The 26,650-nt window shown below is 46.0% G+C and overlaps 1 protein-coding gene across 1 annotated transcript; it reads left to right on the top strand.

Annotated features, from left to right (window-relative positions):
* Positions 1-1,513: 1,513 nt before the first annotated feature.
* On the top strand, positions 1,514-8,152 carry si:dkeyp-80c12.8 (uncharacterized protein LOC107963954 homolog). The gene is made up of 3 exons (XM_052042292.1): positions 1,514-2,140; positions 4,452-4,574; positions 7,768-8,152. Exons 1-3 carry the CDS (start codon positions 2,092-2,094, stop codon positions 7,878-7,880), a joined length of 285 nt encoding a protein of 94 aa, XP_051898252.1. The 5' UTR covers positions 1,514-2,091; the 3' UTR covers positions 7,881-8,152.
* Positions 8,153-26,650: the final 18,498 nt, after the last annotated feature.

Genomic DNA, 26,650 nt, shown 5'->3' with positions numbered 1-26,650 from the left:
TGAAAGGGGATGTCAAACATTTCAGGGAATAGCGGCAGCCGAGATGTGCCGTCGAATGGATGCAGGGGAAATTTGGCTCAGGACACATCGCAATGATTGAAAGATATCTGTTTTGGTTGTACACAGATGCCTTGCTCTGTTATTCCAGAAGCATTTAGTCAGGGGCGGCACAATGACGGCAATCCTGACCGCTGGTGCTGTCTGTGTGGAGTTGGCAGGTTCTCCGTATCCCCGTGGGTTTGCTTTGGATGCTCCGGTTTCCTTCACACCCCAAAGACGTGCGGGTTGGTGGGTTAATTGGCCGCTGTATGTTGACCCTGGTGTGCAGGCGAGTGGTGGGATCTGGCTGGGCGGTAGGGTTGGTGGAAATATGGAGAGAATGAAATGAGATCAGTTTAGGAGTAGGGTAGATGGGTGGTTACTGGTCGGCTCAGGCTCAGTGGACCGAATGGCCTATTCCTGTGCTGTAGGCCTCAGTGACTCTAAGACGTTAACGTGAGCATCATAATCAAATGCTGCAACGTCAAATAATCAATTATTATCCCAGGGAGAGAAAAGAAATGCCGGATCCACAGCCTACCCAGCAGGGAAAGGTAAATAATTATTCTCGGCAAGGTGCAAATTGGATGAGAACGGGGCCTCAATAGTTCCTCTTTGGGAAATTTCTTTATGTTTTAAAAAAAAGGACAATCCTGTAAATGTACGCCGTTCTGCTGCTGCTTTGGAAATGTTGGCTGGAACGGCGTAAAGTGAATATCTTGCTGTACCAAAACTGTGCTGGATCTACATTCGGATTCTTTGAAAACATAGTGTAGGTCGTTGTGTACATCACGCAAGGGGAGAAAAAAAATCACTCCATTTGTCTTCTGTGTATTTCATTCCCTCTATGCCTGACTCATTGTCACAGTTTTTAAAAACTGTTAAATTAATAACGATTAGAACAAATTAGAACTCTCTGAGTGAGGAATCGGACGGGGTTCTCATAAGACCACAGAAATGGGAACAGGAGTGCGCCCTTCAATCTGCTAGTTCATAGAATCAGTGCGATTAAACCACGAACCCCAGACTGGCTCCTCTCCTTGACCAGACCACGTGATGATACAGAAAGAGAGAGAAAAGGCTGAGCTGACTGAGCGAATGAGAAACGCTCCACCAACATACTTAAGCCTTGTTTTAAAATCAATTTTTAACCTCAGAAGCTCGTCGCTAAACTGCGATAAGTTGGCAAAGACCGGAGACAAGCCAACTTGAATGGAGATTCCATCCAAAAGAATTGACTAATCGCTTAAAACTTTTTAAAATGACTTTTTTACAGACCCACCAACTTTTAAACTGATTTGTTTTAGCACACTTAACCTATTAATTATCTATTAACCCAGTCCAGTCCGGGTAAGGATTGCGTGTCGCAGGGTCAGTTCGTGGATACGTACGGCACTCGGCGGGTTAAAGGGAACCATGCACCGTCTGTCACTGCACTGTCTGTTTACGTTTGATCCGCCCGACCAGCGGCGGCCATGCCTTTAGCTGCTGAGGGCCCAAGCTCTGGAATCCCCCCCTAACCCTCTTCTTCTCCCTCTCATCCTTTGGAGGAGGAGGGTGGGATTAATCCCTCTTTAGTCGACCCTTTGATCACCTGTTCTGTTCTGTCTCTCCTTGGCTCGGTGTCAAATTTCGTCAATCTTTTGTTCATTGCCTCTCCTCGGGATGTTTCCCGTCGTTAGAAATGTTGTTTAAATGCTCGTGTTTGCCCTGCCTGGGTTCGGCGGCCTCGGTCGGTGTCCCGTACTGTTTTTGTTTTGAGTCAGTGCCTATGTTATTCAAGATACACTCAGAAACTGTAGGGAAACAGGTGCTGAAATAGAGAGCCAGTGCCCAGAATGCCAGAACAAAAGGTTTGGAAATCAGACTCTGATGTTTTGGATTGGACAGTTGGCAGATTTCCACCTGAGTGCTCACTCTGACCCAGATAGGGAAGACTTAACGCCAAAACTCTCACACAGTGTCGGAGGCGGGTTGTTTAATCTGACGCGTGTTTTCCCTCTTCGCTCCTTCCGTCCAACAGCACCCTAGTTTCCACATTCGCAGGACGTCATGAACATGCCCCACATCCTCGTGTTTGTCGCTGCCGCTGTCTATTGGGGTGAGTGATCAAACCGCCCGGGTTCTGGTGGTAAAGCTCAACTGAGGAGGGTTGAATGGAGATCAGGCCAAGGCCGAAGTCCCAGAAGGAGCATAAAGTAGGGCGATGGGATGGATTCTCCCGGGTGGGTGCTATGGCTTCCTGGGCGAAAAGCAGAAGAGACAGGTATGGTAGCGGTAGCGTCGTGGAGGAAATCCCCAAAAGGAATGTCAGAGAGAAGCTAATGCACCTTCCCAGATACAGGTATGTGAGAGGAGTTTAAAGGGACTTCCCGGAAACAAAAAAGGGGCTAGGAGGATCTTCCTAGATACAAGGGAAGGATTAGAGTGACCTTCACCGATTCAGAAGGGAGGGACTACAGCGATCTCCCCAGTTACAGAAGTTAGAGGGATCTGCAAATAGATACGGGTGTTTGCCTCTGTGTGTGTGTGTGTGTGTGTGTGTGTGTGTGTGTGTGTGTGTGTGGCGGAGGTGGGGGGGGGGGTGGTTGGAGTGTTGGAAGGACCTTCCCAGATACAGGACAAAGGGTGAGAGGGACCTGCCCAGAGACAGGCAATAGGGTGAGAGGGATCTCCACAGAATGAGGGGAGAGCTATTAGAAGGACCTTCCCATATACGGGGCGTGTTGGGGGGGGGGGGGGTCGAGGTTGATGGTAGTAGAGCGACCCCAATTATAAGAAAGAGAGGTTAAAGGGACGACAGATGTAGGAGGAAGGGATTAGAAGGACCTTCTCTGATACAGGAGGGGGAGGGGAGAGGTTTCATGGATGTTCGCACGGATACATCAGAGATCCGTGTCCAGATACAGGAGAGATGGGGAAAAAAAACTTTAGCTGACTATCCCAAACACGGGAATGTGAGAGATGTTGGAATGTTGGGGAAGGGGGTTGGGAGAGGCAGGTTGTTGACGGACCACCACATATAGGAGTGGAACGCAAGGAATTGAGGGACCACTCCAGATTAAGAGAGAAAGAACAGATCATTTCTGATCTCATACAGTCTGACATTAAAAGTGGAACAAAAGCTGAAAAGCGAAACGAGGTCACGATGTAATTCAGTCTCTGCATTGTACACTCTTCCCGATGATGTCTTTATCACTGATCATTACAAGCTGTGCCCCGGGCTGTTTAAAAACAGACGTGAGATTGTGTTGGGATGTAAACTAATCGCCTCTCTGCAGTTTCCTCCATTGTGAGTCTCACTGCTCAGTAATCCGAGATTGAGGGCGTGTACCTGGAGCAAAGAGAGGGTGGGTGTCCTGTAGTATCGGTGCCTGTCTCTTAGAACAACCACCACCACCCCCCCCCCCCAACCCCCGGCCAATTTAATTAACACATCGTGGGAAAGATTCTTTTCACAATTATTTTAAATTTCATATTCGGGCGATTTTGAAGAATATTGAGTTAAATAATTTCAGATAACCAGCTTTTTCAGTTTGTGTTAAAATTGGCCAGTTCTGTTATATTATCATCTACCTGCAATATTAGCAAAATGTCGGTACAACATTGTGGGCCGAAGGGCCTGTACTGTGCTGTAGTGTTCTATGTTCTAGTTCATATTTTTCTCTTGACCGAGACACTACCTGATCTGCTTCATTTTTCTTGCATCTTTTATTTCAGATTTTCAGCAGTTGTGTTCTGCATCTCACCATCCCAGCATTTTTTTTAGATTTCTCTCCTCTGTCCTCATTGATCTCGCTCCAACTACATCTCCTCCAGAGGTTTTACCAGTGAGGAACAACTCTCCACTAACTTTCCTGTGGTACCGAAGGCACCGATTTCTGTAGATTCTCTTGGTCTCCACTCTATCACCAGCTTTTGGTTTTGTCGTTTCTTTCTTTTCTTATCTCTACCTACCTCCTCCCACCCCTCAACTTAAAACCCTCCGCAACTTGTCTCCGCGGATGGTACCTGACCATTTGACTATTCCTAGCACCCCAGAATTTTCTATTTCAGACTTCCAGCATCTGCACCTGCATTTATACACCCCCCCTTCTCTTTTCAGGTGAGAATTTTCCGAGCCTCTCCCCACCCCCTACTGCTTTAGAATCAGCCATAGTACTAAAAGTGGCCATTTAGCCCGTCGAACCCATGCTGGCCCTATCGCGAGATGGTGGCACGTCTCTGTTTTCTCCTGGTAGCTCGACAAATACCGTCCTTGCAGAATCAGAATTAGGTTTCTTCCCACTGTTTTATATGACGTGATATTTGTTGTAAAAGTAATTGTTTTTTTTTGAATGACTTTTCCAGTTTCCTTTTGGAAATTGTATGCCATAATTCGCCTGTAAACGTGCGCTCTCTTTTCTCTGCAGCCCAAGCCCTTGAGTGTAACCATTGTGAATGCCTTGGCAAAGGGAAGCAATGCACTGATTCGGTTGTGACCTGCGATTCCAATCATACCCAATGCATCGTCGTCTACTACGAACGCCGGCCCTGTAAGTGACCAATCACATTGATGACCACAACTCACTCCACCAATCACAGTAATGCCACAAGCTCACTCCTCCAGGCACAGAGGCGCTCAGTTAATTCAACCAATCACAGTTAAGTTCACGACTTTCTTTCTTGTCGTATTGTGAAAGGTTTGTGACCTCTTTTTCTTTATTCATCTGTTCTCTGTGGGAATGTCTTTCTCTCCGCTCACCCCCTCCTCTGTTTCCCTGTCTTTGTCTTTCCTCCTCTCTGTGCTCGTCGGTGAAACAATCTCCCTTTCTGTACCTCTGTTCCTCAAGCTCCCGTTATCTCATGAAAACATAAGAACTAAAAGCAGGAATGGACCGTATGGTCCATCGAACTTGCTTGACCACTGAGTAACACAAATTACGAATATGATCTAAACATTACCTCTACTTTCATGCCTGTTACCCGTAATCCTTGACTCTACCACTAAGGGCTGTGCAGGGTCAGTCGTTGATTTCATTTAAAATAGATCGATAGATTTCTGGATATTAGGGGAATTGGTGGATATTGGGATAGCACAGGAAAATGACGCTCTGGTCGGATGATCATCAAGGTGATTGGCCGAGCCAGCTCGAAGGGCCAAATGTCTTTTTGTGCCTCTATTTATTATGACTTCTTTGCATACCAAAAACCGACCTCGGCGTTGAAAATATTCAATGACTCAGTCTCCACGGCTGTCTGAAATTTCAAAGCTTCACAGCCTTTCCCTCTCTGCTCAAACTAACGTAGTTCTAGATTCTCCTAATGGAGGGAAAAATCGACACGGCATCTATCTGGGCAAGCCCCTCACAATCTTGTTTCTTTAAGAATACACCCAATTCTTTTAAGTTCCAATGAACATTGGCCCACCCTAGTCATAGAGTTATGGAGCATGGAAACAGGTCCTTTGGCCCAAAACGTCCATGCCGATCAAGTTGTCTATCAGAACTAATCGCATTTGACTGTGTTTGACCCATATCCATCTAAACCTTTTCTGCCCACATAGCTTTCTAAATGTCTTTTAAACATTGTAATTGTACCCGCCTCCAGAGCATCATCTGGCAGCTCCTTCTATATACCCAACACCCTCTGTGCGGAAAAGTTGCCCTTCAGGCCAGTTTTATATCTGTCCCCTCTCACCTTTAAGCCATGTCTTGTAGTTTTAAACTTCCTTACCCTGGGACCCCTACTCTGATCAATCTTTCCTCATTGTCAACCACCTACATCCAGAAATCATCCTCATGAATTTCATCCGAACTTCCTCCAAAGGAGCTTCAACATTTCTTAAATAAGACCAAATCTTTATATTTCAAATATGGTTTCACCCATAGCGAATTTGTATTCCAAGATCCCTTTGTTCCTTTGCTTCACTTAGAACATAGAACAGTACAGCACAGGAACAGGCTCTTCTGCCCACAATGTTTGCGCCGAACACGATGCTAAATTAAACCAGTTCTCTTCTGCTTGTACATGATTCATATCCCTGCATATTCATGTGTATCGAACAGCCTCTTAAGCACCACTATTGTAACTGCTTCCACCACACCCCTTGGCAGCCCGTTCCAGGCACTGTCCACTCTGTAAAAACGTTTGCCCTGCACGTGTCCTTTTAAATTTCCCCCTCGTTCCTTGAATTCATGTCCTTTAGTATTTCACATTTCGATCCTGGGGAAAAAAGTTCTGACTGTCTACCCTATCTATACCTCTCATAATTTCATAAACATATTAGGTCTCCCCTCGATCTCCGCTGCTCCAGAGAAAACACAAGTTTATCCGACCTCTACTTATAGCCAATGCCCTCGTAAATCTCTTCTGCACCCTCCTCAAAGCCTTCACATCCTTCCTGTAATGGGGCAACCATAATTGTACACAATACTCCCAAGCACGGCCTAACCAAAGTTTTATACATCTGCAACATGAATACCTGATCTCGGCGGATCCTTTCTCAGTAACATTCCTGCACACCCACATGCCTCTTCGTGATATTTGTGTATACAGGTCTACTTACCTCACATTTTTGGTTTTACCACCACAGCCTTCCGTGGTAGAGCATTTCACCCCTGTTGAGTGAAGACATCTCTCCACCTCAGTCTTAAATATCTTGTTCCATATCCTAAACTGACATCCGGTTCTAGACCCTACTCCCCCCTCCCCACCCCAACTCTAGCAGGAGAAAAATCCTCCCGCCTGCAGCCTGCCCAGCCCCGTGAGAACTTCCTCTTTCCATATTGTTGTATATAGGGTTACATTTACAACCTAATCTGGTGCACTGTTCTATAATCCTTGGAAAGATGACAATCAGCACTTCCATTATTATCAGAGCCACTTCCTTCACAACTCGAGGGTTCAGATCTTGGGGATTTGTTACATTCAGTCCCATTAATTTCTCCAGTACTAGGTTTACGCTGCTGTAAAGTAAATTTCTTTGAGCTGCTCATTCATTCTGGATCTGCATGTAGATCTCAATGCGTGATCCCTTAGTTTGTGTGACAGCCTTTCATGTGACACTTTATGAAATGCCTTCTAGAAATCCAAGTAAATCACATCTACTATTTCTTTCTATTCCTTTCATCATCACAAAACTCGAATAAATTCACAAATCATGATTTTCCATTCGTACTACCCCGTCGACTGTTTGAACGTGTTGTGATTTTCGACATGCCTTGCTGCAACTTCCTTACTACGGATCCCACCGTTTTCTCAACTCGCTAACTGATTCCACCTTCCTTTGTGAGTAGCAGTGTCATTTCTTGCAGTTTCAAAATCCCCTGGGACATTCGATTCCCCATGAATCTATAACTTTTCAGAATCAAATGGATTTTGAAAGATCACATCCACTTCTTTCAAGGTCCTAGAATGCACCGTCTGCTCCAGGAAACTTATCAGTCTTTCGTCCTGTTACTTGTCTGGTAGATTTTGTTTGCTGGTAATACGAATTGTTCGAAGTTTTTCTCCTCCCCCCCCCCCCCCCCCCCCCCCAACAATCCCGCCCCTGATTTTTTCTTATTGGGTGATTTCTAACGCGTCCTATCGTAAAGTAAGATTAGACATACTGTATTTGTTCAAAGACTGCCACTTCTTTATTTCCCTTTATAATTTACTCCCCCCCCCCCCTTTTCCCAACACCACAACCCCACCATGTCTACCTCTCATGGTTTCTCACAAACAAAGCTCTTTCTCCTTTCGCAGCCATTCGATATGTCCGGAACTGCGCGCGAACTCTGGAGTGCGACATCATCGATAAAACGGAAAACGAGACCCGATTTCAGCATGAGTGCTGCGACACGGATCGGTGCAATTAACGCCCCCCCCCCCCCCCCCCCGAGTGTGGATGATGCCCAGCAATGGGCTCATGCACACGCCGCCCTCTTGCACATGTTCTATTAGTGCACCTTCTTGCTTCACCGATGGCTTTGACATTCATCATTGTTGATCGGGGTGATGGACTGACAGACACCAGGAATCGTCTAAATTCGAATATAATTTAATACAAGTGATATGAATCTATTAGAGACACTGGATAATTATATCAGAGTACTGCTTACACAGTCGGTGAAATTGGTAATAAAATATATAGAGCAGAATGCGTTGGAGATCTGACATCCTTGTGTGAACTGAAGTTCAGACTGCAATATTGCTATTGACGCTGTGTGTGACCAACCAAAGACTGCGAGCCTCCCTAATACAAAGACAAGGGTCCACCTCAGCAGCAGGAATTTCCCTACATCTCACTTAATCGGTCTTTCTCCTTGGGTAAGGGATCTTAAGGGCTTGAGCGTTTTCAGTGAGCCTCCAACGCTTTAGCGATTCTACTTGTCAATGAATGGAGTCAATAAATAGGTGCTCATAGGAAAATATGCGGCTTTGAATTGGAGACACACCCCGCCCCCGCCCCCGCCCAGCTATTCCCACCCCAGCAGCTGGTGAGCTCTTGGTGCTCAGAGGCAAGAGGCCGGCCTGTGCTCAGTAACAGTCTAACTTTGGCGCCAGATGCACAACTGCAGTGGGAATTGAAGAGACATTCAGCAATCAATGTGAGATTCTCATAAGGGATGTGGGAGGTGAATGCGCTTAGTCAATGAGCACAATCATTTTCCAGCAAGTCGCAGAGTCAGAGAGAGAGCGTGGAAACAGACTCTTCGGCCCACTGAGCCCGTGCTGACCATCAAGCACCCATTTACACTCACCTGCACCAACCTCTTTGTCTTCTCCCCACAGTCCCAACAACCAGTCATCTTCACACTAGGGACATTTTCAAGTGGCCAACTAACCTGCCAACGAACACATTTTAACGAAGGGAGAGAAATTTAGAGCATTCACAGTCATAGGGAGAACATGCAAACTCCACACAGAGGGCACCGGAGATCAGGACTGAACCTGGGGCGCTGAAGCAACGAGACAGGAGCTGCACTAGCCGCGTCACCCGGCCTTGTATATTATGCTCAGCTCGAGTCTGCAGTCTGTTGGAACCAATGCATGAAAACGCCGAGCAAACCACACTACAACACGGGATCAGGAATCTTGAGTAAGTTTTCATGGCCTTGCTAGAATCCTTCTCCTTGACAAGAGTTATTGAAAATAAGAATCCCACCTGCCTCTAATAACCGTTCTTGCTTATTAAGAATCTATCTGTTAAACCTCGAAAATATCCCTAAATTATTGTTCCATCTTCGTTCCAAGACTTACAAACCTCAGTGAGAGGGAAAAATATCCCATCTCTTCCCGTTCTTCCTTAAATAGACATCCCGTCATGTTTGTGGAGACACAGAGACTACAGATGCTGGAACCTGGAGCAATAATACACAATGCTGGAGGAACTCAGCGGGTCAGGCAGCATCTGTCGAGGGAAATGGACAGTTGACGTTTGAAGGTCTCGACCCGAAACATCGACCCTCCATTTTCCACCACAGATGGTGCCTGACGCGCTGAATTCCTCCAGCGGTGCGTTTCTTGCTCCGTCACTTTTAAGATAGCCTCGGATGCTTTCTCCGTACCCTGTTTTCTCTCTTTCTCATTCTCACTCACCAATTGTTTATTCAATTTTCTCCAACATCTTCACATAAAGGTAGTTACAATATTTGAGGAACTACTTGGCCTCTTCTGTGAAAGATTGCACCTTTACCTCACACCCTACTCCCACACAAATTCATAGTTAGGATGAGATTACAAATGTTCTCGGTTTTTGGACTATAGTCCTGACTGGGGTGTGATTATGTCATGATATCGCCAGCCGTGAGTTTTATTACTTTTCATGCGAAAAAAGAAACGAAACTCTGCTTTATATTAGTCTGTTTGCGTTCTTTCATTAACCTGTCAACCAACTAACTTCATGAAATCTGATCCCCACGGCAACCCCGACCTCACCATCTCAGAGTCAATCCCTTTGTCCTACACATACTTCCCCCGCCTTTTCTGTAATTTAAAATTATCTTGTTTTCTTTCCTCCCCAGTTCTGGTGAAAAGTCCGCAATTGGAGCCGTTGACTCAGATTCCCTTTTTACAGATGCTGCACGACTTGCTGAGTATCTCCAGAATTTTTTGTTTTTATTGGGGGTTTGATGTTGATTGTAAGTCTGGTAGTACACTGAAATCAAAAAAATCTGGAGACAATGAACCGGACACAATGTAAATGCCACAATGGGATTCCCACATCGTTTCAGAATAAGACGTCGCCCATTTAAAACAGACGGAACTTTTCTCTTGGGAGGTTCTAACTGGTTGGAATCCCCTACAGCAGAGAACTGTGAATTATTGAATACTGGCGACCCCCGCTTTGCCAGCGTTCCTAGAAAACCGTCCGGATCGCGATTTTTCGTAACGTTACGTTCAAAGCTGAGGCAGACAGAACTCTGATAGGTAAGCAGGCAAAGGATATAGTGGACCAGCCGGAAAGTAGAACAGGGGGAGTCAGCATATTAGTGAATAGCAGAATAGGCTCGAAGAGCAGCATGCTGCATTCCTCCGACTCCTTCAGTTCTTGCATCCTTACTTCCAATCATCAAGTGAAAATGTTTCCTTAGACTTGAGGAACTACTTAGCCTCCTCTGTGGGAGATTACACCATCGAGCACATTTGCACAATTTGGTGATCCCTAGGGAACCACGGGATCCCTAGGGAAGAAAGTCAAATAAACATCAAATGCCGGAGGATTTGTTCCCCTCTCTCCCCCAATCCAACAGAATTAAAACCTTGTCGAGTTTTTTTCTTCTACTCGCATGGACATGAATAAAAACTCACGGCTTGCGGTGCCCTGACACAATAACACCCCAAACATAGAATATTCGCAACCTCGTCCCTATCATTTTGTGCGTGTGGGATGCGGGCGGGGGTGAGTCCCTTCGGGGTAACGGTGGGGACCGGATTACACCAAGTGAAGTGAGTTGCTGAGTGTTCCTTAAACAAGTGAGTAATCTCCCTGGCAGATAAGTAGTTCCTCAAATATTTAATCACTTTTATATGAAGAAAGTGTTGGAAATAACGCAGCATCTTTCTTCTTCACGCATCAAAACTCAAAAGAGCATTTATATCTGAGCTGTCAATTTATTCCGAGGTATCGTTACTTCACAGTTTACAATTTAGTTTCCATATCTAACCCCACTGCCTATTGGCGCTGCCTACTCCAGCCTACAGCACCTTAGCTCTCTCTCTCTCACTGCCCAATCTCCCTCTCTCTGCCCGATCTCCCCCCCACTGCCAGATCTCTCTCATTACCCGATCTCTCTCTCACCATCCGATCTCTCTCTCTCTCTCTGCCCAATCTCCCTCTCTCTGCCCGTTCTCTCTCACTGCCCGATCTCCTCTCTCTCTCAGTCCGCTCTCTCTCTCTCTGCCCAATCTCTCCCTCTCTGCCCGATCTCTCTCATTACCCGATCTCTCTCTCACCGTCCGATCTCTCTCTCCGCCCAATCTCTCTCTCTGCCCAATCTCCCTCTCTGCCCAATCTCCCTCTCTCTGCACGATCTCTCTCATTACCCGATCTCTCTCTCACCGTCCGATCTCTCTCTCTCCGCCCAATCTCTCTCACTGCCCGATCTCTCTCTCTGCCCAATCTCCCTCTCTGCACGATCTCTCTCATTACTCGATCTCTCTCTCACCATCCGATCTCTCTCTCTCTCTGCCCAATCTCCCTCTCTCTGCCCGTTCTCTCTCACTGCCCGATCTCCTCTCTCTCTCAGTCCGCTCTCTCTCTCTCTGCCCAATCTCTCCCTCTCTGCCCGATCTCTCTCATTACCCGATCTCTCTCTCACCGTCCGATCTCTCTCATTACCCGATCTCTCTCTCACCGTCCGATCTCTCTCTCTGCCCAATCTCTCTCTCTGCCCGTTCTCTCTCACTGTCCAATTTCTCTCTCACTGCCCGATCTCCTTCTCTCTCTCTCAGTCCGCTCTCTCTCTCCCACTGCCCAATATCTCTCACTGCCCGATCTCTCTCTCACTGCCCAATCTCTCTCTCTCTCTCTCGCTCGCTCTCTCTCTCCTTTCTCTCGGTCTCTTTCATTCTTTGACCATTCTACGCCTCAGATGGAACAGTCAGTACTCTACTGGGCGGAAGATATCCTGAGTTGTGATGTTTGGGTGACCGCACTGGCGATGATTTAAGTTGGGGACGAATGTATTCGGTGAGATCCGAGGCCACGTGGAATATCTCTGAGAGGAAGCAAATGGGGCTGGCTCCTGTTCAAGGATGTGTCACTTTCAGATTGATTCTCAGGATGGTTAGAAACGCTTTTAGAAACTTTTCACCGCACCTGTTTGTTGTTAAAGGCAAATTTTTAACAGACTGGTAAACTGTCTCAAAGGAAGAAGCGATTAAAACCGACAGCAGGTGAACGAAGGAGCCAGCTGCTCATTGTGAGTGATAAGCAGCACAGCGAGCAGAGCCAGGAGCGACACAGTCCATTGCTCCTTACAGGACATGCAGTCTCTGAACTCTGGTCCACAGCACCTGTCTCTCAGGAAATCCCCCTCACAGGATGAAAGTTCAGATCCTGGTTCTCGGTCTCCTGTTACAGTCTCGTGATCTGCAGTTGATAGCTGTTATTCCTTCAGCTCGTTGGCGAGAATGTTCTTGTTAAAAAATAACGAATGATCCTCTGGGTGTTGGTGAGGGAAAGGCTGAGAAATTGACACCGGAACCAATGGCCCAATCCGTACCTCGACTGTCCAAGAAGCCCAGGGACCGGAGCAAGAATTCTCGGCCAGTGTCTAGTTGTTGGGCACCGGTTACACAGTGCTCCAAATGGGGGTTCACCGACCAATCGCAATATGACTTCCTTACTCTTGTACTTTAGGACTTTTGCAATAAATCCAGTACATATTTTTTTTCTTTATTGCATAGTTTACTTGTGTGATAGCTTTCCACGCCTTATGAAAATCAATATTTACAATTTTATTCTCATTTAAAGGAAAACCTCTTTCTATCTTCTTTATCAGCTTGAATAATCGCACGTTTTAACACCATTTACCTACGCGCATATCCCTTTGCAATTACACGTGTTCTCCTCAACTACCTACGTAGCTTTGCATAATCAGAAAACATGCTAATACAGTCATAGAGTCATACAGCACGGAAACAGGCCCTTCGGCCCAACCGGTCCATACCAACCAAGATTCCCATCTAAGCTAGTCCCATTTGCCCGCCTTTGGTCCATATCCCTCTAAACATTTCCTATCGATGCACCTGTCCGACTGTCTTTAAGTGTTGTGAATGTACATGCCTCAACTATTTCCTCTGGCAGCCCATTCCATTTACAGACCACTCTCTGAGTCAGAAGTTGCCCTTCAGGTTCCTATTAAATCTCTCCCCTCTCACCTTAAACCTATGTCCTCTAATTCTTGATTCCCCAACCATGGGAAAAAAGGACTGTATGCATTCATCCTATCTATGCCCCTCATGATTTTATACGAGATCACCCCTCAGTCTCCTACGCTCCAAGGAATAAAGTCATAGCCTGTCTAACCTCTCCCTATAACTCAGTCCAATTTCATACTTTTTTTTTGCAAAACAACACCTCAGTCATGAATTTAAGCCCTGAATAGCCCGAGGATCCAGAAGTCATCCCTGTGATACCACACGACTGTCGACCAACCTGAAAATGACTCGTTAATTCCTATCTTCAGTCCTTTATCCAGTTCTGTATCGACGGCTCCTCCAACTTCGTTGACAGCACATTTAATAACAATTTGTGCCATCAAACGTCTTTTGAGCATCCAGAAATACTGCACTTTTCTGGTTCGACCTTAACTGCCTTGCTAGTTATTTCTTTAAAGTAGAAAATCCTAATCAGAATCAATATGGTTTCATGAAAGAAAATTCGTGCTTGAGTCTGATTGGGATTAGTCACGGTAGTGTAGCGGTGAGGGTAACGCTATTACAGCGCCAGCGACTCGGGTTCAATTCCAGCCGCTGTCTGTAAGGAGTTTGTACGTTCTCCCCGTGTCTGCGTTGGTTTCCTCCGGGTGCTCTGGTTTCCTCCTACATTCCAAAGAATTACGGATTAGGAAGTTGTGGGCATGCTATGTTGGTGCCGGAAGCCTGGTGACACTTGCGGGCTGCCCCCAGAACACTCTACGCAAAAGATGCATTTCACTGTGTGTTTCCATGTAGGTGTGACTAATAAAGATATCGTATCTTATCTGATAAAGGTATCTTATATTGATTCCGACTAACCAAATCATGATGTTTCCAGTGACTTGTTGCTACCACCTTGGTGGTGCATCTTGTTGACATCATTTCGCAGACTATTTGGCCTATAATTCCCTACTTTTCTCTCCTGCCACTGTGTAAACAATAGAAGGATGGGGGGTGGCGTGGGGTGGGGGGACTTGACAAAAATGCATGACATACTAAGCAGGTCAGCCACATCCTTGGAGAGAGAAACTGAATGGTTCAGGTCTATGACACTTCATCCTGCCTATCTCTCCCTCCCCAGTCAACCCCCACTTCACTCTGATGAATGGCCATCGACCTAAAATGTTAACCCCAGAGATGCTGTATCCCTTGAGTGTTTCTGACATTTTATTTTTATTTCAGATATCCAACTACTGTAACTTTCACTTTCTTTCAAATGATCAGCAAAAAAGGATGAGAGATCTTCATCCTTACGCTCCACCACGTCTTTCATTCTACCTCGAACTCTTTTGTACTCTGCACCAACGCACAAGATACTGGAGGAACTCTGCGGGTCAGGCAGCATCTGTGGAGGGAAATGAGAAGTCGCCGTTACGGGTCCAGACCCTTCATCTGGATCTGAAACGCCGACTGTCCATTTCCCGCCATAGACGCTGCCTGGCCCCCTGAGTTCCTCCAGCATCTGGTGTGTTGCTCCAGATTCCAGCCTCTGCAATCTCCTGTGTCTATTTTATGCTCCGTCCGCCTGTGTTTCCCTGTGTGCTTCTCGTGCTCTAAGTTGCTGTTTCTTCCTGATACAGTGAATAGATTCCTGAACTCTCCGTGATTCTATGAATTGCAGAAAGAGAGGCAGGCAGTAAAACAGTAAGAGAAAAACACGCGTTTAGCTACAGACTTTAACCATAGTTCTGATCTCCATATATTTTAGTTGTGTCCCTTGGACACTTTTGCTCTCCACAATACAGATAATAGAAACACTGGAAAGGTGCAAGTTTTCTGATAACACTGTTGTTTGGTCAAACCTACCAAGAAATGGCAAGTGGCCTTGGACTACTTTTGGCGAAAGTAAAACCATCGTCCTTTATTCCTGTGTGGCTACGGGCACATGGCGAAAGTTTAAAATTATGAAAGGGTGAATTAAGAGACGATAGTGTCAGAGGGAGAGAAAACGAGAGAATAAAAGAAAAGAAAAAGGGAAAAGTAGAGAGAGTGAGAGAAAGTAAAATAAAAGAACAGGAGGCGAAAGATGGAGTGAAAGCGGGTGAGATAATGTGAGAGAGAGAAGCGAAAGAAAGAATGAGCGAGCTATCAAATAAGAGGGAAAATGGGCAACCAAGCGAGTCTTGGAGAAATAGTAGAGTAGTATTACAAGTCAAAGAACGAGAGCCGCTGTCTTCTCCCGTTTCCGTTCACAATGGCCACTCCTTCCACTGCTGCTAAATTCCTCACTCTCGAAAGACCACATCGCTGAATAAAAACTTAACGAGACTTAAGCAGTAGTCGATGCACTGAGTTTTATTAAGTTCAACCAACTACTTAAATATCCCGGGTACAGACTCGAGAGAAGATGGATTCCCACTTAAAGCTCAGCTTGCTCTTCATAGTTGAACTCTTGCAGAACAGGCTCTCGGGGAGGACCAATGCGTTCTGCTCCCGGAATGGTGCACTGTTACGGATAACAGCAATTGGCTCCATCGTCGCAGAACTTCCTCTCTTCGTTGTAGCCGAGACTGCAGGGAAGCGCACTGCAGGATCCACTCAGAAATTTGCAGGTCACCGTGGACAAATCTGAAACCCAACGTTAATAAATCCAGAGTTAATCTGGAGGGCGTTCGCTAGCAAGGATGGGAATTAGATTTACATTTTCATCATGTCTTTCACAGCGTTGGGACATCACGGGACGCATCCCTCTGTAGTCCTGGTTGACGTAGGATTTGCGGCAACTCAATATGGGGTCATATAGCACGGAACTAGGCAATTCGGCCTAACTCATCCGTGCCGACAAAGTTTCCCATCTAAGCTAGTCCCATTTGCCCGCGTTTGGCCCATATCCCTCTAAAACTTTCCTATCCATGTACCTGTCCAAGTATCTTTTAAATATTGTTAATGTACCTGCCTCAAACACCTCCTCTGGCAGCTCGTTCCATCTACGCACCACCCTCTATGTGAAGAAGTTGCTCCTCAAGTCTTGAAAATCTTGCCCCTCTCACCATAGACCTATGCCCTCAAGTTTTCGAAAAAGTCTGTGTGCATTCACCCTCTGTACCTCGTGATTTTTTTTGCACCTCTTTCAGACGGCCCCTCAGTCTCCTATGCTCCAAGTAATAAAGTCCTGGCCTGTCCAACCTCTCGTTGTGACTCAGACTCACGAGTCTTGGCAACATTCAAAGAAGTAAATCTTCCTTGCGCTCGTTCCATCTTAATGGCGTCTTTCCTAGAACAGAGTAGCCAAAACTGTACAAAAATTTCCAGATGCGGTCTCACCAACGTCTTGTACAACTGGAACTTAAGTCTCAATTCCCATACTCAGTGCTCTTACTGATGAAGGCCAGTGTGCCAAACATATTCTTCACCACCCTGTCTACCAGTGACGCCACTTTCAGGGAACCATGTAGTTGTACACATACGTCCCTCTGTTCTACAAATGCGCACAAGATCTCACAAAGATCAATACAATAGTAAACAAATAATTCCCTCCCCCCCAGAAATGTTAGTTGTGCTTCTGCCAATATTTTTTGCCGTTGGGGAGAACGGTGATCATTGCGCTATTCTGTTCAAAGCAGTAGTGTGGATGTTTATGCCCCCTGAGGGGGCAAATGGGCCTCAGATTTTTTTTAATCCGGCATACAACATCTCCAATGGCGCTGCGCTCCCTCAAGTGCCGCAAGGGTCAAGGTGCTCAGATTTCTGGAGCAGTACTTGAACCCACAGCATTTTCACTCCAGCGGCCGGCGCTGGCGAATGAGCCGCGCTGAGGGTGGGCGCTGTTCCCATTCTGGGCTCATTGGTCTACACGCTCCAGACTTTACCCCTGCACAATGACTCTCCGGAGCCTGATCTCAGAGGAACAAGGGACGCCGCTCTGGGTTGGGATTCGGCGCATCGTCACTAGCCGAGGATTCCTGCGGCTGTTTGAGGTCAGTATTCCAAGCCCTTCTGTTCACTGAGCTACTGAGAATGGGAGCCACTGTCTCTCACACAGTGGCACAACCAGCCGCGGGAATCATTTAAAAATATTCAGATTTAAAAAAAATTAACGTCAGCACAATGGAACAGGGTGATAGTGCTACCGCAGGAGCTGTCTGTGTGGAGTCTGCACGTTCTCTTGCGTTCCCGCGTCGGTTTCCCCCTGCTGCTGCAAGCTCCGACTTTTCCATTGCATTAACTCTTCGCACATCCCCCAAATGTGGAGGTTGGTGGGTTAATTGGACACGGTAAATTGCCTTTAGTGCGTGGTTAGAATTTGGGTGAAATTATGGAGAGAATTTGAGAAGAATTCTCCAATAGAATTTGAGAACTATGGAGAGAGAAAAAAAACGGATTAGGGTAGGATTAGTGTAAATGGGCGTTTGACGGTCGGCACGGACCAGGTGGGCCGAAGTACCTGTTTCCATGTATTTTTTTGTATTCGTTTATGACTGTAAAACATTTCCTGCGGAGAGGTGGGAGCAAGGAACTTACCTACCAGCTGGAATTCCCACAACAGTAGCAGGAGACCGAGAAACAGGAGTAGTGTTTTCATCCTGGCGATCAGGAGCAGAGGCTTCGTGGCCAACGCTGTCAGGAGCTGTGGACTCTGTGGTCGATGGTCCTGGTGCATGGGTTGTGCATCACACCCCTTGAGCCAGCTGCTTTTGGTCACCCGCCTTTCTTAATCACTTCTCACCCGAAGCAATTTTCCAGTCTGTTAAATATTTGCCTTTGATGGGGAACAGGTGCGATAACAGCTTCCTAAACAAAAATCCCTGGGAGTCAGTCTCCCTGACAGAGACTCGTTCCTTCTCGCCTGGATGGTTTGCTCAGCATCCGCTGAAATAATTAACTCCTGTGTGTGTACTGAAAAACAAACGGCTGGAGGATCTCAGCGCGACAGGCAGCAGCGGGTCGAGACTCTTCATCAGGACAGGACTTCGTCTCGACCGGAATCGCCTGCCCATTTCTTTCTACGGATGCTACCTAATCCGATGAGTTCTTCCAGCGGTTTGTTTTTTTTTGCTCCAGATTCCAGCATCTACAGCCTTTTGTGTCTCCGTGTTTCTACTGCTATTGATAGCATACTTCTGTTGCTACAAGAACCTGGGCCTGTTAAAATCCAATAAATCTATCTACTCTTGGATAAAACTACAGTGCATGACCATCAAGTTGGAACTTTTGAAACTGGCTCGAAAACTCTGCTCTAGACTTTCAAGTTCTGCAGTACTGAAGGAGTCATTGTATGCGGCCCCTTTCGACTTCCGTCATTGATAAAACAGTTTTTCATGAACTAAAGTCTCATCTACTAATTTAGCTTAAAATGGTGCATTCAGAAAGTAAACTGCAGATGTTGGAAATCCAGGGAGACAAAAAAAACAGAATGTTGAAAATAATCAGCAGGTCAGGCATTTGGGACAGAGCAATGCTTTAACGTTTCAGAATACCGACCTTTCATTGTGAACTAAGTCATAAATAAAGTAAATTGTGGAAAGGGTTTGTGTGGTGGCTGGTGGTGGGAGCACCACTGGATGACCCGAGATGGTGGTGGTGAAGGCTTGTCAGTTACAGCTGATCTGTCTGGAGGAGATTCAAGTAGACGATTAAAGCAGTGGGCTTTACTAAGTGCAGATTGGCCGATGCCTTTGCGAAACACGTGCGTTGACTTTGCAAGGGTAACCCGTAGCTCCCATTTTTCTGTCACCTGAATTCTCCAACTCACTATGGTTTTGGCTTCTGCTGTTTCAATCAAGGCCACGGAAGCGTAGCAGTTAGCGCGATGCTATTACAGCGCTAGCGATCGGGGTTCGATTCGCGTCGCTGTCTGTAAGGAATTTGTACGTTCTCCCGTGTCTGCGTGGGTTTCCTCCAGGTGCTCCGGTTTCCGCCCACATTGCAAAAACGTATGGGTAGGTTAATTTGGGTTTAAAATGGGCGGCGCCGACTCGTTGGGCCGGAAGGACCTGTTACCACGCTGTAAATAAAATTATAAAAACATTTAAAGCATGCCTTCTTTCAACGAGGCACACTGCTGTTATTGTAGTTATTGTAACTCATTAAGCATATAACAGTGCAGCACAGGAACAGGCCCTTCGGCCCACGATGCTGTGCCGACCACGGTGCCAAAGTAAACAAAATCTCTTCTCCCTGGACATAATCCATATCCCTCCTCTCCCTCCCTATTCATGTGTTTATCTGAAAGCCTCGTAGATGCCACTATCGTATCTGCTTCCACCACTACCCCTGGCAGCCTGTTCCAGGCGCCCACCACTCCCTGTGTATAAACTTGCCCCGCCCATCTCTTTTAAACTCACCCGCTCACCTTAAATACATGTCCTCTAGTACTTGAAATTTCTACCCTGGGAAAAGATTCTGCTTGTGTACTCTATCTATGCCTCCAACAATTTTATAATTCGAATTCAACAATTTCTGATAACAACCTTTAAGTTTGTTATCAAAACAGGAAAATCGCATTATAAACACTCTCTCCGTTGCTTCTAGCTGACCCGAATATGCTGTTGTTATTACAATAACTAACTGGAACAACGGATGGAACCCAGTCAAGAGAACCTACCGTCTTCCACTAACTAATTATCTTTAATAAACAGCTAGTGTAAGTAAAAATCACCCCCAAATAGTTATTGATGTCCCTGGGCGTCTCACACCTAAGGAGAGGCCATTTGGCCCATCATGCCTGTGTTGGTTCTTTTGGACGAGCATTCCAGTCTTTGCTGATACATCTTGTCGGCAATGTATTTGCTGTCCTTGTGGTGTGTTTGACAGCAGATGAGTTCAGTAACTTTCTTGGTAAATTGGTAAATTAGTTTATTATTGTCACATGTACCGAGGTACAGTGAGAAGCTTTGTTTTGCATTTTATCCATACAGATCATTACATCACGTCAGTGCATTGAGGTCGTACCAGGAAATGCAGGGAGATGGCGAGGGTGATGGGGGTACCGCGTTTTGGGGTAGACAGTGTGGCCAAAACGGAGGCAATATTTACAATACGGTAAAGAATGGACACCATCGTACTAAAATGAGGGAAGAACTATTATAACGTGGCTCCATCTTGTATTATGATTAATGCTTCAATTATACTCCCGGAGGTACCCAAATCGCATTTTAATCTGGGTGAATTTGAGAACTCGGTGGCAATGCAAACTACCAGTAATATACTACTGAACATTGCGTAAGTACTCCCCATTGTCTAAGAAGTGCCGAGAGGGCGAATAACATTTGCCCTTTTTCCGACCCCCTATCACCCGCCCCCCACCTCCCCCATCTGCTCATCACCCACACATTCCTGCCATTCGATTCCTTATCCTCCCTACCTCCAGTGTTCCGATCTGCAAACCATCCCTCCCTTATTTGGTTCCATTGGTCACCTTCCTTTCTGATCAGATTCCATGATTTACAGCCCCTCGTCATCTCCACTTATTACCTTCCACTCTCCGTCGTGATCTCCACCCTCTTCTCCCCGACCCGATTCCATCTGCCATCTGCCAGTCCCTCCTCACCTAGATTCCCCTATCGCTTGTCTGATCGTGCCCTACCCCTCACTTCTTTATACTGGCTATCTCCCCTCTTCCCTCACAGTCTAGGTGAAGGGTTTTGACCCGTGGTCGACTGTCCATTTCCCTCCACAGATGCTGTTCGACCCGATAATTAACTCAGCAACTCTTGTGCGTCCTTAAGACAGATCTGCCTCCGGCACCCATTACAAGAAAAATACACTCACTACCCGTGATGGAGTTTAGGGCAAATATTACTGAAGGATTAATACCTACATATATTTAGTTTACATTGCGGGTCGCTGTTGCCATTTGTGAGAAAATCCAAATGGAATCTGAACAAAACATCTACAAGAACGACGATTCATTCAGGATTTCAACATCCAAAATTCAGAATCCGAATCAGATTTATTATCACTGACATATGTCATGAAATTTGTTGTTTTGCAGCAGCAGTACAGTGCAAGACACAGATACATAAACATTACTATAAGTTACAACAATAAATATTGCAAAATAGGAATAACGAGGTACTGTTCATGGGTTCATAGGCCGTTCAGAAATCTGATGGGGGAGGGGTTCCTGAAGTTGAGTGTGGGTCTTCAGGCTCCTGTACCTCCTCCCTGATGGTAGTAACGTGAAGAGGGCATGTCTCGGATGGTGAGGGTCCTTAATGATGGATGCTGCCTTCTTGGGGCACCACCTCTTGAAGATGTTCTCGATGGTGGGGAGGGCTGTGCCCGTGATGGAGCTGGCCAAACCTACAACCCTCTGCAGCCTCTTTCGATCCTGCACGTTGGAGCCTCCATACCAGGAGGTGATGTAACCAGTCAGAATGCTCCCCACTGTACGTCTGCAGAAAATTTCAAGAGTCATTGGTGACATACCAACTCGTAATTCATAAAATGCAGACTTTTGAACAGATCTCTCACACGCTAGAGATGGACTCTTGATCTTCAGTTAACGTTGTTGCGGCCCTTGCATTGTATTTGTCTATCTGCACTGCACTTTCTTTGTACTGCAACTCAATATTCTACATTCTACTTTTTTACTACCTCAGTGTACTTACGTATGGCATGATGTGCGTGGATGGTGCATAAACAAAGTTTTTCACTGAATCCTGGTGCACGTAACAATAAATCAACACCAAAATATCTCGCCTGAAGTAAAACGAGTGTAAAAGGAGTTATATTAGTATTTCTCTGGTTGCTGTGTGACTCTTGCTCGCCCTTCCACTTCACCCACATTTCTTTAATTTGTTGCAACTTCCTTCTGAAAATTTAATGAGTGGCTTCAGAACTATTTCACATCTATGAGGGATGGATTATTCTCTAGTTTTTTTGTTCTCTGACCAATGACCAGCTCATTCTGGCAAATGAAGACACAAGAGACTGCAGGTGCTGGAACCTGGAGTAACACACAAAATGCTGGAGGAACACAGCGGGTCAGGCAGCATCTGTGGAGGGAAATGGTCAGTCGATGTTAGGGTAGAGACCCTTCATCAGGACGGACGTTTCCCTCCATGGATGCTACCTGACCGGCTGAGTTCCTCCAGCATCTTGTTTATTACTCATTCTACCAAATGTTTGTTTCACCTTTTGCCTGTCACCATATTAAGATTATTTCAGAATCTATGACTTTTGAATGAGCCCAACGCGCAGTGTGTCAAGAGAGGGAGAACCCCGAGTTTTGCTCATGCCATCAGAAAGGTGGCTGAATTTCTAGATCTCGTGGGGTTGTCCCAGGTTAAAGAAACTGCAGTGGAGAAAAGAGGCCACAGAGCTATAAGCAAAGTCAGAGTGATCACCTTCAGTTCTATTGATATTGGTTTATTATTGTCACTTGTACCGAGGTACAGTGAAAAGCTTGTCTTACAAACCGATTGTACAGGTCAATTCATTACACAGTGCAGTTACATTGAGTTAGTACAAAGTGCATTGATGTAGTACAGGTAAAAAAACAGTGCAGTGCAATAAGGTGCAAGGTCACAACAAGGTAGACCGTGAGGTCATAGTCCATCTCATTGTATAAGGGAACTGTTCAATAGTCATCACAGTGGGGTAGAAGCTGTCCTTAAGTCTGGTGGTATGTGCTCTCAGGCACCTCTATCTTCTACCTGATGGAAGAGGAGAGAAGAGAGAATGTCCCGGGTGGGTGGGGTCTTTAATTATGTTGGATGCTACACCGAGACAATGAGAGGTAAAGAGTCCAAGGAGGGGAGGCTGGTGTTCGTGATGCGCTGGGCTGTGTCCACAACTCTCTTTCGGTCCACAACTCTCTTGTGTCCACAGCTTCTTGCGGTCCTGGGCAGAGCAGTTGCCGTACCAAGCCGTGATACATCCAGATAGGATGCTTTCTATGGTGCATCAATAAAAGTTGGTGAGAGTCAAAGGGGACAAACCAAATTTCTTTAGCCTCCTGAGGAAGTAGAGGCGCTGGTGAGCTTTCTTGGCTCACCATCTAGCAACTGCGCTGAGCGCAAGGCAGTAACATGCAGATAAATTAGCCGTTCATTAAATGCTCAGCCCAAGAGGTTTGGTTTGAGATAAGTATGACCTCAATAAGCACACATGTGAGTGCCTGTTGCAGTGTGGGCAACTGCGCTGCCAAAAGCGAGATTGGTGTCTCATCTAGAGGACGGAGGGACGATGAGCCTGATAAGTTCATTAATCTTCATTATGAAATATCTCATTCTCCTCTAACGAGAATAGTTGACATTGCAAGGACTGCTGTGAAGTGGGAGGGCGAGGCCTCTCTTGGACCTTTGCTGGTTGTGGATGCTGATATGAGCCCCTTTGCACCTGAGGCCCTGGGTGAAATTGAACAGCGCCCAGTGGCGTTGTCTCCCGGGGGTAAGTTGCGTGTTCCAAGATTCTCTTTTGTTGGCTTTTTGCTTTGAAGGTGTGGTGTTCACGGTGGCCCTCGCTGCGACGGCTGTGTCTCCTGTCTGTGCTGTTCTAATTATCTCGTTCCTGTACAAGAAACGCAAGCAAGCTGCACTTAGTTAAAAAAATGCTATCCCCTCCAAACATCGCAAATGTGAATTTGGTAGGAATGTCTTAAATAGTTCTAAGTTGGTATCTTTCGTCCAGCGCTCTCCAATGTGTTGTTCGGCGCACAAGGGTAGGACTCGACCCGGGCATTTAAACTGGGCAACAACATGGAGATTGTCGGTCTGAGCTTTGCTTGACAGCTGTGAATCACTGCAGTGAAGGAAATACCGGGCTCTTAATAGTGGATTGGTTTTGATTGAAGACACGTACGTGATTCATCCCATCCATGAATCCCGCGGTGCTTTCTTTCAGAACTATAATTCAGTGCACGGGATTTAACCAGTCGGCCTAGAGGGGAAAGAAACTCGAGTCAAGTAAACATTCAGGGTGGGATGACAATTGGTTTTGCTCTTTCGTCCAAGTTTCGTCGCTTAAAATACAGCCCCGTTGACTCCTTTTAAAAGGGGGTCAATATCCTGACATTCAGAAGTGCCCAGCTGGAGGAGAAAGTGGTGGGGGAACAGGGTGCACAGCAACATCAGATTTGAAGTCCTCGTAACGCAGGAAGACCGCCCGCCATTGGACAGAAAAGGGCAGTGTTTCAGGGCTTCTGGGGTTTGTGACTTGTTGAAACAAATGGAATGCGGCCAACTCACACTACGTAGAAAAGTACAACCCAGAAAGCGGCTCTTCAGCCCTTAATGTCCGCGCCGACCATATGCCATAATTAAACTAATAATATCTACCCGCACATGATCCATTTCCCTGCATCTCCACCTACCTGTCTAAATGCCTCTTAAACGCCACTGTCGTGTAGCAATGGTACATATTAAATGTTTGTTTCCTTGGCCATGTGAAGTTTTCATTTTACCCTTCATGATCCTCAGAACTAAATTGGTTCGTTAAAATTGTCACACAGACCGAGGTACAATGAAAAACTGTTTGGCATGCCATCCATATACATCACTTCATCACATTAATGCATTGAGGTAGTGCAAGGAAAAACAATAACGAACGCAGAATAAAGTGTTGCAGTTACAGAGAAAGTGCAGCGCAGGCAGAAAATAATGTGCAAGGCCATAACCAGGTAGATTGTGAGGGAAAGAGTCCATCTTATTGTTTTAGGGGACCGTCCAATAGTGTTTTATCAGCGTGATACAAGCTGACATTGAGTGGTACGTGCTTTCAGGCTTTTGTATCTTCTGCCCGATGGGAGGGGGGAGAAGAGATAATGTCCGGGGTAGGTGGAGTCTTTGATGATGTTGGCTGCTTTACCGAGGCAGCGGGAAGTGAAGACAGAAACCATAGAGGGGAGGCTGGTTGCTGCAACCTGCTGAGCTGTATCCACAACTCTCTGCAGTTTCTTACGGTCTCGGACAGAGCAGTTGCCATGCCAAGCTGTGATGCATCTGGATAGGATGTTCCCTATGGTGCATTGATAAACATTGGTGAGGGTCAAAGGGGACATGCCAAATTTCTGACTAAGCAGAGGCGCTGGTGCAGTTTCTTCACCATGGCGTCTACGTACTTGGACCAGGACAAGTTATTGTTGATGTTCACTCCTGGAAGCTCTCAACCCTCTGGACCTCAACACTATTGATGTAATCAGGAGCATGTACACCGCCTGCCTTCCTGTAGTCAACGACCAGTTCACTTGTCTTGCTGATATTGAGAGAAAGATTGTTGTCAATGACACCATGTAGTAGGCTCTCTAGCTCCTTTCTATACTCCGACTCATCGTTATTTGGGATTCGGTCCATTGCGATGGTGTCATATGCAAAGTTGTACATGGAGTTACAGCAGAATCTGGCCACGCAGTAGTGAGGGTATAGAGGGTAAAGCAGGGGGCTAAGGACGCAGCCTAGTGCCTTGTAAAGATAATCACTGAGAATTAGTTCAGACCCCAGCTTCCTGGGACGGTTGTCTGGATGAAAGTATTGAACTGGAGTTTAGCGGGGACGAGAATGGTACATTGAAAAATTGATGCTTGAATTTCCAAGATGGCCACCACTGCATCGATCATTTAAGCGCCTATCTCAGTTCAGAGACAAATGGGAGAAGTTATCGATGAAGTGGGGCAGACAGCGACAGACATACAACAGAATAAGAGAGCAAAATTAAAACCAGACAAAGGTAAAATAGCTGGGAGAAAGAAAAAGTAATGCGCAGGGGTTCATACCAAAAGCGTGAAAAAAAACAATCAAAATGTGTCGTTAGCAAAAACATGGGATTCCAGGTCACAAACGGAGCGAATTATGGATGTTTATCACGGTTAATCAGTTTTGTTTCTTACAACGGGTATATTATGAAATCAAAAGATGGGTTCAGGGAGTTAATTTCCCCGTAATGAAACCGGTCTCACAACTCTTGTTCCGTTGGATATTCTGGGAATTTTGACATGGGGCATCAACTATTACGCAGTACAATAATCCCACTGCATGAAAGGAAAATCACCGGATAAATTCGAAATGGTGCCCAGTCTGATTTGGAAGGCGGCGCCTCAGGTTAACATCTCACTTGAAACTCCAGCTGTGCGAACAATCTCCCACACTGCGTCAGAAACAGCCCTGCTCTTCTGACAGTGGAACGTCCCTTCACTACTGTGCAGGGTGAGCGGCAATTTTCAGTCAGAAGTAAGTGGGCCATAATCCTGTGTTTCAAAAGCGAGAATGGTGTTCTCTGAGCCACGGGGATAGTTTTCGGACATTGCTCCGTTATTGGGACGCGAACCCCACTCAACATCATT

The sequence above is a fragment of the Pristis pectinata genome, chromosome 31, assembly GCF_009764475.1.
Source record: "Pristis pectinata isolate sPriPec2 chromosome 31, sPriPec2.1.pri, whole genome shotgun sequence".
Classification (NCBI taxonomy): Eukaryota; Metazoa; Chordata; class Chondrichthyes; order Rhinopristiformes; family Pristidae; genus Pristis; species Pristis pectinata.
This window is presented reverse-complemented; position numbering and strand designations above follow the sequence as displayed.